Source organism: Athene noctua, chromosome 6 (assembly GCF_965140245.1).
Source record: "Athene noctua chromosome 6, bAthNoc1.hap1.1, whole genome shotgun sequence".
Lineage (NCBI taxonomy): Eukaryota > Metazoa > Chordata > Aves > Strigiformes > Strigidae > Athene > Athene noctua.
Window position 1 is genome coordinate 8771200 of NC_134042.1, and position 13848 is coordinate 8785047.

Here is a 13848-nt window from a genome sequence, read left to right on the forward strand (position 1 = left end):
AATTTCTACCTGTTTCTAATAACAATTCCCACCTAAATTACTCATAAATAGTTTGGTCATAGATACCAAGGAAAAATGAACTACAAGTAAGTTAAAACTGCAGGCAAGGTATAATTTTAAAATTAAAAATAACATGTCCATAACCATCTCTTATTAGGATTTTCGTTCTCTAGAATGACAGTATGAAAGTGTGTGTAACAAAGGGAAAGGAAAAATTATGCCACAGTGTAAAATAATTGCTGTATTTGCAAAAATCCGTGACAGAATTCTCAATCTTTTAACATATTTAAGCTAGAAAAATTGAACCTGGCTTGTAGGAATACCATGTTAAACACAAAGAACAGTTCCTGCCAGAGATGACAGGGGATGAGATGACCCATAATTCTCTGCACATATGAGAACGTGCCTTACTAATCTCTTGCTATCAGATTAACATCAGCTTGCTTATTAAAATTCACACTACTTCTGAAATTCCAAAACCATGCTAATTTTTTCTGAAACAGACAAGCTTAGTTTTTACGCCTAGTTAGGAGAGGACTGGATCAATAATATTTTAAATATATATACATATATATATATTCTCAGCTCATGTAAGTTTCTTAATTCTTTGTAAAAGAGATTACTATCTGAATTGTTTTGCTAAGATAAGACTTCAGAAGCTTCAAAACTTCATGTTGGCAATACAACTAAAAGTGTCAAGCAGAATCAATTTCATTGAAAATAAGAAAGGTAAATGAACAGATTTAAACAATTTTGTCATGAAACACAATTTACTATATTATTATCTACGCAGGTCTGCAAATTACATGAGAGTAATTCTTTAAGATGATATAATTTTCTGCCTTTTCGGCATATTTCTGTAATTTACACTGATATAGTTATAAGTATTCCTTGTATGAATATTTTTGATACATAACGAAATAACTTTTATTAAAAACCCATATACACAGCATAGTAAGTACACGATATAGGAGAAACATTTTGTTTATCAGAAGTGGAAACTCATAAATGTCAATGCATTTTTATACATTTATTTTGAAAATCTAGAAAATCCCACACTGATTTCAAAAGTTGAGGAGAAAAAAAAATTAAAGGTGTGGTTTTGCAAACAAACTGTATTTAATTACAGTTAAGAATTTCAGACTTATTCATCCTTGTAAAGGTACAGGGAATTAAAAAAAAAAAATAATCAAAATCTCTATAAATTTATAAAGACATAAAACTCATAAAGCTTCAGCAAGATAGAATATCTTTCACAGATATTCAAGCCATACTGAACCTAGGAAAAAAAGATTGATTGTCAGTATCATTCTTCTTCAGTGATCACACCACTGCAGAAGATTAGAATTTAATGTAGTTTGCAGTGTGTATGGCTAGCCAGTAGACTACCCATAGAAAGATTGTCTTTCATAGCTGAATGTCTTCTACCTCTAGAACATCAAAACTCAAATTAGTGGCATTCATTAATTTTTAAAAATTTTGATCACATCAAGGTATGTCATGCATTCAGCCTTCAAACTATTCAACCTGATCCAGAAACTAATTTAAAAAATAAAAACTGTAGGGACCTAAAGGAAATATTTGCACTTTCATCAGCAAGAGCACATATTGCAGAAAATCATGACCTATTTTAACAGATTTTCATTAAAATATATAGTCTTTTTAGGCCATGTGTGCTCCAGAACACTGGTTTACAGCTTGTTATGCTAAAAGCAAGGCTCACAAACTGCCTGCAACTAAATTCTGTGGTCACATAGAGCAGTATGCCCAGAACCTTGCCAGATGGTTGTTTCACTTACTGATTTTGCCAAACTCGAATAAAACTTCAGCTGAAGTTTTTAATGTCAGTTTTCCATTTCTATTTAGTTTTAGAAAACATTCAACTGTTTCTAAAAATTAATTTTTGGATAAAATTTGCATTTACAAAAACCACTAGAATTTTAAAACAAAAGTTGTGTAGAATCCTGAAACTTTGAAGAACAGATGTTATTTCAGTGTGCAAATGTTATTGCAATGCATAAACACACAACTCTGTTTACACACCAATCTGTAAATCTGAAAAAGTTAATTTGAGATCTCTAAGACTTTAAGAGTTAAACTCCTTAAGATTCCATATGCGTTGGGTATGATGTGTCCTGTTGAGAAGACTGAAGATTTTATGTTCTCACTATCAACCACATGGAGAAAAGTGTGATTCACCTGCATGTATGAGGACTCACATGTGCAACCAAGATAGGAGGAACTGACCCTTTGTACAATTTCTCTTTGACACAGCTTACCCCTTACTTGCCTGCTGTTCTTGTACTTTCACCCTCTTCTAAAGCAGCTGGTTCTGGACAGTGCCAGTTTATTAGGATAAAAGACCAGGTTATTCTTAGCCATAATCAACACTTCCCACAGTTGAACTCAAGTTTGCCCAGATCACACAGTTTATAGGTTAGAAGGACATCTACTCCAAACTTCTGCTCAAAGCAGGCTCGGCCATGAGATCAGAACAGGTTGCTCAGGGCTTCAGCCAGATCGGCCTTGAAAGCCTCCAAAGATGGAAGCTGCACACCCTCTCCAGGGAACTCATTTGGCTATAGTCACGATGAAAAGGTTTTGCTTTTAATCAGCATTGCTCTTTATGTGGCATCTAAAATAAGGACTTGGAAATGTTCTTTACCATCCAGAGAAGACAAATAACTAGCTTACTGAACTAGATATGTGTGCTTGCTTTGGAAAGGCAAGTACTGTTTCTGCATTTTATCCTAAACTACAGTTCCCTGTAACATTTTACCCTGCTCTGCCTTCCTCTGAATTCAGATTATTGTATCTGAACCTTCTAAGATACCACAAACATCTAATTTTAGGAATATTTTGCAGTAGAAAAATATTCGTAATACCTTTTCCACAGAGACAACAGTGGAAACTATGACATCTGGTTGACACTTACACATATACAATGTGTTGGATCAAGGAAATTTCTGCGAAGTTTAATTCTTGTTATGACTGGACTCAAATAGGCCCTGGGCTGAATTGTCCAATGCATAGGCAATTCTCCTTCCTCTACTTATCATCCAGGGCACACTTCCTCACTAAACTGCTAATCAGCCAGATAACAAAGATCTTCAAGTACTATTGGATCCAACATGAATAAGAAATGTTACTGATTCTCTGGAAAAAAAGAGAACACAAATGAAACAAAGAAAACGACACACCACTCGCAAAAAAACCAACAAAACCTAGCATACAACACAAGCCCCAAGAATTTTCAGTAGGAAGTAAAATAACTATAAAGCAATCATTCCAAATAGTACAATTGTTGAAGACACAGACACTTCCACTATATGTAACTAGAAATCCTTGAAAGGTATCAGTTCTGCCTATAATAGGCCTGAGGACTTAAATAATTTAAGAAACTATGAAAGGCATGATCACTACGGAATGACACTGAAACCTGAGACACTTGCCAGAATAGACAATTCTTCCCTCTCTGAAAGCAGCTATGGGACTGGGTACATGTTCCACCATTTCAAAGACAGAAAGGCAGATGAAGTTAAGGAAGGAATATCTACATTTCTCTTTTCCTCTCATTATTGATGTTAATTTCCAAGCCCAGTGACTAGTTCAAAGTTCTCCTAAAACAGAGTGTAACCCTGTATCTGTCAGAAATGAGGGAAGGGGAATATTTCTTGTGACTTTAGGGTACAGGGTACAGTCTCTGATGACTTGGAGATTTGGCCATTCTTCCCTGCATCTAACTTTACATCCAAAACCTGTGTTACTAGGAGAGAGCCGATGGAAGAGGACGAATGAAGACAGTGTGTGGGGGAAACAGTTTCTGTCAATCCAGAACTGAAAACCTCTGCTTGCTATCCAAACAGACAACCTGTATGTTGTCTCTATGGCACTGGGACAGTACTTGTCTGCAAAAGTCATGATGTAGCTCTTGTGGCTCTAATGAGAAAACTGTATGCTAAAATAACATCTCATCAGGGCACTGTTTTACTGATGAGTGTAGTCTACACAGTCATCTATTGAAAATCCCTATAAATTTTTTTGATATCCAATGAAATCAAAGTCACAACTGTCACTGCCAAATACATCCTTCAGGACATACTGGAAAGAAATTCTTGAGTCTGTTCTTGAGTCTGTAGGCAGAACTAACATAAATAATATTAAATATCAGTCCTACTTATCTGTCCTTAAGCAGAGAGTTCTGAGCCAAAATTCCTTTCTGAGATAATATTCATGTGACACATGCTAACAATCAAAATTTGCATCAGTGCTGATAAATAAAACAGCTATAGCCTGAAAAGTAGCACAATATCTCCCTTACTGTTCCCCACTCTCAATTGCTTTTGTCCATTCTACCTGTTGTTAATCTACTCATCCAATTGTGAACTCTAATTATCAATAATACAAAAGGTTATTAAAATTAACATGCCACCTCTCTCTAACCCAATTGTTTAATTATGTTTTTTGAAGAATCTCCTTTTATCAATGAAGATATCTCACGACATTTACCTAGTCTTGGGTAAGAACAGCCATTGTATTCTTCTTCATCAACTGCGTCTTCCCTGTGTTTATTGTAACATTTACAAACTCCCACTGTAACACCAGTTAGACTTAGAAAAAATAAATATGCCTAACAAAAGAGGAAGAGTCAATAAAAATCTATGTTTTAAACGCTGACAATTTTTCACATAAAAATTATCTGTGCAGAAATATAGTTTAAAAAAAATTCTTCCTAGTACTTATCACAAATTGAGAGCAAAAAGTTAGCATATTGCCAGCCATCTCCAGTTGTGCTGTATACCTACTCAATTTTGACAAATACATGAAAAATGTTTTAAATACACAGAAAAAAACTATGAAACCATGCAGATGTTAATAACTCCTCAAGATGTTGACTGCAAGAATTCCATTAAAATGAATGCTGTTTCTTTGAGACAAACAAAGCTATCTGATTCTTCAAACATGAATGTCCATCTAGTTATTCTAGCAAAATTGTTTAGCCTAGTATAAGAATGGATCAACTTACTGATCTACAAGTAAAAAGGTATTTAACACTGCCACTGGTTATTTCAACCTGAATTTCAAGTCAGCTCAGTTTACATTAAAAATCATTTCAATTATTTCATTATTTTGTTGGTGTGTGAATGACTACTGGATACCATTTTCTTTGTATTTCTTTTGCTTTATATTTGAAACATGCTTTATTGTTTTAAAGTTTACCACCAACAGCCTCTATTTATTACTCTCTTCTCATAAAAACTGGATTCATATCTGGCACGTAACACAGTGGCAGATTGCTGAAGGATTATAATTTAATCTGAAATACAAAAATTTTGTATTAAATAATCTCTGCCAAAGTAGAGCTATCTTAATAAGGATAATATTTTTCTCAACGCAAAACTAAGATTTAATATATGCTTATGTATTCAACTGCTGTCATAGTTATTATGCTCCACATAATATTAAAGAAAGAGGTATCAAAATAGTTCAATGTGAATGAAGCTGCAAAAACCAAGGAGAAACCGAGTTATTAAGTCTTACCTGACCAGTGTCCAGTGGTGGTACCTGATCTGTCAGTACAAGTCTCGCTCACAGGCCTAAATACAGTCTCCCAGCCACCGGTAGCATAGCGCCAATTCTGAGACTCTAAAATGAGTGTTCGCTGAGTGCCGTAAGCGATCATGAAGCAGTAGACTACATGATGAAGTTGACAACCATAGCCACAGCCTTTGTTGATATTACACACAAGTTTTTTAGCTTTGCTGCAATCCTTCGGGTTCTGTATGTAGGGATAAAAAAGTAAAGCTGAAGAGAACATATACACAAAGGCATACTTTTTTCTGAAAAACTGACAAATGTCATAAATCACAGAAGCCATCCTGCAACAATACATCTCATATTAAAATGGATGAGTAAGCTTCAACTCCATGAAAATTTTATGTGAATTCTTCACTGTGAACATGAACAGTTATTGAACATACTTCACTATCCTAACGTAAAATAGAATACCTTCAAGATTTTAAATTACTTTCTCATTTGTAAATCTGTTGGAATAAGCTAATATTTGCACTCAAAGTTCACATTTCATCAACATGATTCTCAGTGTTGGAAGGCTTTTTCCAAGTTTGTTAATTCTCTCTCAACGAGCATGCATGTCATCCAACAAAAGAAAATTTCCACCTGTCTACAGGATACAGAATAAAACAAATGCTTATTAATGGACTGCTTCCCAGACTAACTGACCACTGAACATACCAAATAGAAAATATAAAACACATATCTGAGAAGACTGATAAAAGACTGTATTTTAATCTGCATGCACTTTCAATAAAGTAATATACTACGCTTCCACAATCCAAGAAACAACAACATAGAAGGCAAATGTCTGCATGATGTGAATGCTATGTTTAAAAGTACAAAACAGTAAATATTTTTAAGTATGTGGACAACAGCAGAACATAATCTACAGAAGTTTTCCTTTCTGTAAAATGTAGTACTTTGATGTACACATTCATTCTTGCATGCCTCTAGATATACTCCTGCAATACAAAAAGTTCTTTTATAAAGCCTCTAGGATGAAAAGTTCATTTTCAGTTAAGCTGTGAGAATACTGATATTTATATCAATATATTTATCTATATTCTGTTGCTTTCACATTTAAACAACTTTAAATAAAATTTTCTGTAAATTTGCAACAATTCAGGTCATTCCAAAAACCAACAATCACCATCTGACAAACTGAGATTTCTCTACCAAGAGATCTCAAAGATAATCTGAATATTCTGAGTCCTAAAATGCTTAATACAAATTTTGATTTGTGCATTCAGTTGTGTAAAGGAGGGGAGAATATCTGGGATCGTGGAAAAAAAAACACAAACAAACAAAACAAGAAACAACAAAACAACAAACCCACGTGTTATTTCAGCATTTTTTTTTCCATTTCAAGGGAAAAGCATCTGATTCAACGCTTAACTAGCTATGAAAAACAATAAGTTACATTAGATTTCCATTCCTAATTTTTGTTCTTCAGAACAGTACTCTTGCCATCCCAAATCTAGTGGATAACATGAGACTAAATCTAACAGGTATTTTTGAGACTGTAACAAATCTACTTCCCACAGTCTGTTAGGAGAGATAATTTTTCTAGTATTGTGTGCAAGTCCATGAATAAATAAGAAGAAATAATTCCATGAAATAAATCTCCCCAAATCTACAGACATATTTACATGACACAATGAAGTGCAATGATAGCAGGTGTGAGTAGAATTATTTTCTGCTGCTTTCTGTTACTGAGTAGAAAAGGCAAGCTCAATAGTGTATATTGTTATGTGGCTATTTTTTAAACTGAAATATTAGACTAATAAAAAAATATAAGTTTTTCTCTGTCATTCAGAAAAGCATTCAGTTGTAGAAGTTCAAAATTTGTATTTTGTGTGTCTTTATCCATTACAGTTTTATTTTTGAAAGATGTGTCTAGATGTTTTAACTGCTAGTTAATAATTCATACTTTATGCAGACTATATCAGAAGAGTTTTAATACCATTGTGTAACATACTATATAACTACACTGTAAAAAGAATTATTATGGTTAAAAGTAAACCATTAGCAAAATGTATTTAAAAAAACAAGACATACAAGTCTCTCACAAAATATCAGTTGACTTAGAATTTTATTTAATTTCTTTTTAAAATTAATGATTTTACTATATACTTTTGTTGAGACATTTAAAAAAAACCTTGATTTTAAAGAAAGCACACAAAAAGGAACAATAGACACATTAGAGATGTCATCAGGCCATAAAGCATGTTAAGACAATCTTCTCATTTTTTCCCATATAGCAAAAATTCTTATTGAAACTAACTTTTTCATAATTATTTGAAAGAGATAATCTCTAGAATTTTCAGAAAATACCAATAGATGATGTTTTCTTCACTTTCTATTACATTCAAACGTCTGTGTCCACTTGAAAATGAAAGCATTTCATTGATGACATATTTGAAGTTGTGTAAACTTTGATTAGGTGTGCCTTTTCTTGCATGCAAATGCAAGTTTCATATATTAGCTTATTAACAATATTATGGAAATCAAGTAGGAATAACAAAGAACATAATTTGATACCATGGCTGCTTACCAATGTTGATATAATGCACTTACTTGGGCTTTAGCGTTACCTGGAGACTTAACTAGAGAGTATATAAATATTAGTTTGTGACTTAAACAGAAAGCTAATCGAGCTTTATGACTGTGGGGTTTTTTAATTGCTATACTCAAATTTTAAGACGAGGCAGTGTTTGAGCTTAAATTATTTCTTGAGAACTTTAAAAAAAAAAAAAAAGAAAGTAGAGATACTTAGATATACTGCAGTTTCAGCTGAGATTTCCTGAAAAATCGAGAAGGAAGAAAAATTACAATAATGTTGCATATATCTGAACTGCTTATGTGTTCATAAGCCAAAACTGCCAAACAAAGCAACTCATAAAGGTATTGAGCTGATAAAGGGTAACAACAGTCAATTTCAAATCCAGTGAAGACTGACAGATTTTTCCTCCTGGCATGAAGTCACAGAAAACAATTACAAATCTCTGATGTGAACGAGCAGTGCACTCTGTTCTCATCTCTAACTACACTGCTCATCACAGACTCTTGTATCCAATTGAGTTGTCTACATAACCAAGAGAGGGATGGAAGCGACCTCCAGGATTGTCAAGCCCTCTAACAGCCATACAACTGCATTATCAAACAACTGAGCAAACAAACAAACAAAAAAAAACACACAAAAACCCAAACAAGCAAAAACCAACCAACCAAGCACACAAAACATAATTCAATATGTAAAAGATTAGATTATCAAGTTACACCAGTTTATTTTTCTCAGAAAAACTTCTGCGAACACCGCAACTGAAAATAGTAACAAATTTTCAGATCTGTACAACAGTTAAAGTTATGTATTTCTGAGAAACAGAATGTTACTTGTCACCTAAAATAAACACAGACTTTTATAAGTGACAAAATGGATTTCATGGTCTTTCATGACCAGTAACATAGGCATATACTATTGCTCTCACAAAATTCAGGGTTTCCACTAAATTGATACAGTTAAACTCTCAAATACAGGCCATGTGCCATCACTTTCGATTTGTAAGCACTGGCAGATTCCAGCTCCTTCTTCCCTTAAGAAGTTTTACAGTCCTTTAAGCTGCAAATGACCTCTCCTCCCTAGGTTACAAGGAAAGTAGTATATAACCAGTTTCTTTGCAAGAAATGTATCTCCCTAATCTTTTTGTAGCATGTGACAACCTTTGTAATGAGGTACTCAGGCCATGTGAGTGTAGCAGAGTTACAGAAGTCTGGCTGACTTCTCTTTACTAATGGAGCTGGAAAATCACCTATTTCATTGCACTACAAAACTGCACTAGTAATGGAAGAAACAGCAGCTTTTTGTCTTGGATTTAATTATCATTCATTGGTCTGCCTGTCTGAAGGAATACCCTTGAATGGCTTCTGTTGAATAACTGACTCGGGTAGCTACTTTATCTTCACAAGACTTATTTAAAATTGTTCTCCTGCAACTGTTTAAAAACTATTTTAACAGACATACCAAACAGGATAGCCTTAAAAAAAAAATAAAAATAATTATTTTTAGTACCTATGGTTCACCAAATGAATGCTGCCACTACTGCAAGAAGACTAACGAGACTAAAGCAGATTCCATGCTATTATGAGTGCTCCAAATATGTAAGCCTTCAGCTTTAAACTTAATTCTGCAAAAGGAGAACAGTATGAATCTTGTATTGAAACATGTCTTCTTTAGAAAGAGAGTGTGGAATGACAGTCTACTCAAGTTCTCCAGGGTACTCAAGATTTTGTAAACCTCACAGAGGTCACACATCCCTTTCTCAGTTCTCTTACTAGACTGAAATCTTCATTTATTTAGTCTTTACTCTCAAAGATACCCAAGTTCATGTATTTGATCATCCACATTACTCTCCTCTTCAAGTCTTCCAGTTTTATATATACTTTCTGAAATTAAGGGACTAGAACTGCACAGACTATACTTGAGGCAGATACATTGTTTAAATGCTGTTGAGCACTGAAATGATATTTTCACAGAATCATCTGTGGTAACACTAAGATGTTGTTACTCAATGGTATTAGTCAACTGTATGTGTGTTAAAGACTGCCTTCCTCCATATACATAACTCAAAAGTCAGTACAGATTACTAATCTACAATTTTAATATCGGGTCAAAGGTAACATGACTGGAACAAGAACTAATAATAGCGTAGAATACTTCTATAACTGTTAGCCTCAAGCTGTTTAGCACAAAGTCTGCAGAATATTAATGGTATTAAAGCCATACATTTTAGATAAACTGTTTAAAATGCAACAAGTTTTTAGTCTTAATTTTCTATCTATAATTAAAGGAAAACAAAAAACCAAAATATAGACTGAAAACCTAGGAAGCATTAAAATAAAACAGCATTATCTTGTAAAAATATTGAAAACCTGGAAAAAGTTTTGAGGGGAAATTATAGCTATAGTGGGAAATACCCATTACTGAATGGGTATTTATTTTTCCCCTGAACAAATGGTATATTTTAAGTTGAACCATCAGTAATAACGGTGAGAACAGACCATATCTCTGTTCGCATAATTCTACATATTACACAAAAGAATCAACAGGTATAATGTTTTCTAGCACATTATTTGCACGAGTTCATTTTTGTTTCTTATTCCTATTGGGTGACTGAGTACTTGAGTAAAATAAAAACACACTCTACTAACTTCCATAAGCTGCTGAAAGATAATGAAACACCACAATATTTTCTTAATGTAATGTATGGCTCCACAATTAGTTTACGGTATATTTACATTCAGATTACTAGCACACAACAATAGCAACAAAAATCAAATAAAAATGGTTAGAAACAAGATAGTTTGAAACGTACAAACACAGGCAAAATCTATAGTAGTAAATCAAATGTGCCCGAGACTTACTCTAGCTGGCACAGAATAGACTGCATCCATGCTATTGAACTTTCTAAACCTCTTAAAACAGGGTTGCCACACACAGCAGATGTCATAAAAGGGTCTTGTGCTGTCTCAAACACTGCCAAAGAATTGTCTGGGAAAAAGCTACTTGATGTGAGTCAAAAGCATGCCAGGAACTGTTCTAACAATTTAACAGTATAGAACATTATGTTCCAATGCCTGGGAACATTCTCTGTCATTGTTTGACTGCAGTAAAAATAGTCTTAAGACTATATGCATGCCCCATCTTCCACTTCTCTTGGTGCTCAAAGAACCTTCTTCTCCAGGGCTCTTGGTTAGCCTATTCACAGAGTCAGTAGGATCAGATGGGCAAGATGTCAGAAGTGCTGCTTCAATGCCTCACCGCCTTCCACTGTTTCCAAGTGCACAGTTAGCCATCAAAACACACGACAAACTGGCAAGAGTAAATTCTGATGCTTAACATACATTTTACTATAAGACAAATAACTGTTGTTTGTAAATTTAAAAAACTTTTAAGAAATGTACTCTCATCCAATGAATCAAGACATATTGGAGAGGAATGGGCAAGCAGTCTGCTACAAATTACAAAGCAGCATTATAAACACAGTATAATACTCATTAACAAAGGTGTTCTGTTCTATATTTTCAATAAGTATTTTATTCCTTAATGCTACAGTCTGCTGAAGGAGACAGTTCCACTGAAATTATGTGGAAAATCCCATATTTTGAGAGGATTACATCAAGCAAAGGTGTTTCTCATCCTAGTTACGACAAATGTAATTCACACCATCATCTATTCCCCGTTCTTTGTGATGCCACTTGTAATGGTTCCTTTTCATACCAGCTCCCCTCAATACGTGGGGAGGGGGAAGGGGGGGAGTAAATAAATTTTTAAAAAATCCCAAACCCAGAAGTTTCTTCCAACTGCTGGAAGAAAATTTTCTTCTTTCCCGAGTCAGAAATATTAGGTATTTGAGTAACAGGGAGCCTTATCTGCCTCTAATGTTACTTCCTGTAGCTTGCACCTACCCTCCCCTACAATACACAAGCCTCAGTTTGCGCAGAACATCCCAGCATGCGGACTAACCACATTATGTTCCTCAATCCACTATAAATTCTAGAGAAAACCTAATATAGATATCAGCAGTGATTACACGTTATTAAGTGGTCATTATCCTAATACCATACTTTCAGATACTGAATTTACTAAGTAACTCTAATGAAGACAACTCAAGACAAATCACTTTCACATTTTTGTATGTGATAGAAACTATTCAGTTCCTTTCTAAACCTTCACAAAAAGTCAGAAAAATTGGCTTGCTGTCTGCTATTTTCTTTTCAATTCTTTTCATTTTTAAATCTGTTTTGCCCAAAAGGTAACTTTTTAAATGCTAATATTCATTTATATGCCCAAGTCCTTTATTCTAGTGTTACAGGGAAGGAATCAAATCATTCTTCTAGTGCTGTGCAACAAATTCAGTAACCCAATAAAAATGGGAAAAAAAACCTGCAAAATACCAATGAGCTTACAATATCACAGTAAAGATGGTTCAATACACAACGAAAGAATCTGTTCACAAAAAACTGAATAAAATAGAGATGTGCAACTACAACAACAAAAAAAATCCACTGATCCCTCACTGAACAAAATGTCAGATCACAAATATAATTATATTTAAATTTCAATCTATAAAAGACTTTCATTAATTCAGAATTATTAAAATATATAGCAGTAAAATAGGCAGAAAAATAAGGAAATGCATATTAAGTCACAAAACATTCCTGAGAATCTATCAAAAATACAACTGAATCTCCTGATGGGTAGTTTTTTGGGTTGCATGGGTGGGTGCACTCCAACCAGTGAACAGAGCTCTTGGGGATTTATAAGGTATTTTCAGCTCAAGCCACACTTCCAAACCTGAAGTAGGCCAGTTATAGAAACCTTACTTGACAAAATGTGTTCTGGAGACAGTTTCATTTTGTATTAACTATTAAAATATATCACTTCCCAAGATAATTCAAGTAATTCTGGAAGTACCAAAACTAATCTAACACGTTTCCTATGCATTTTTGACTAATGGATCCTTCTGGAGTGGATTCTCTGCTGCCTAAAGAAGGGTAAGTACAAACTTCAGTCTTCTCCAGTTGATGCACTAAGTTTCTTGCCTCTACCTTCCCCATTTATTTCCACAAAAAATCTGCATTAAGAAAATGTTAAACTGATGATGCTGTAAAAAAGAATGTAACAAGGTAACAATAATCATCTGCTAGATGCTACACTTTTAGGCCTTACTAGTCTGTCAGTAAACCTGAATCTGAGACAGAATCTATTAATTGTTCTGTTCAATGACTTCCCCTTAGATGTAGACAACCACATGACTGTCTATCTCCTTTCAGTTCTGTTGACCACTAGTGGCACTGCTTCATTTCTAATTAAATGAGTGTATGTAAGAAATGATTGAAGTTTAACCAAATTAATAATGGACACAGTTGTCAAGTTTAAGAAAATTAGAAGATGTAGACAAAGTGTGTCAGTATTATAAATTCATAACCATAAATCTTGACTGGAGATATACTACCTAAGTAAGCAAGTAGCACTTGTGGCCAGGAACACATCTTAATCAAGCTTAAGCATATGGCCTTTTTCAACTGTTTGCCTTGCCAGTAGCTAATCTTGTCTTTATCATTTCAATGCTCATTAAAGAAATCACCTCTTGTCCCAGAACAGTGCCCATATAGACACATCGCTGAAGTCCTTTACTTAGTGTCCTCTTTCCCTATAAAATAGTAAATGCTGATGGAGAATTTTCTATGAGATTTTTTCCACTCTGGATT

General features: G+C 34.1%; 1 protein-coding gene across 1 annotated transcript in view; it reads right to left on the minus strand.

Annotated features, from left to right (window-relative positions):
• FUT8 (fucosyltransferase 8) overlaps positions 1-13848 on the minus strand; it is a 131491-nt gene that overhangs the window by 35723 nt on the left and 81920 nt on the right. The window contains exon 9 of the mRNA XM_074909424.1: positions 5542-5779. Within this exon, the coding sequence (XP_074765525.1) occupies positions 5542-5779 (238 nt within the window). The remainder of the gene's footprint in view (positions 1-5541; positions 5780-13848) is intronic.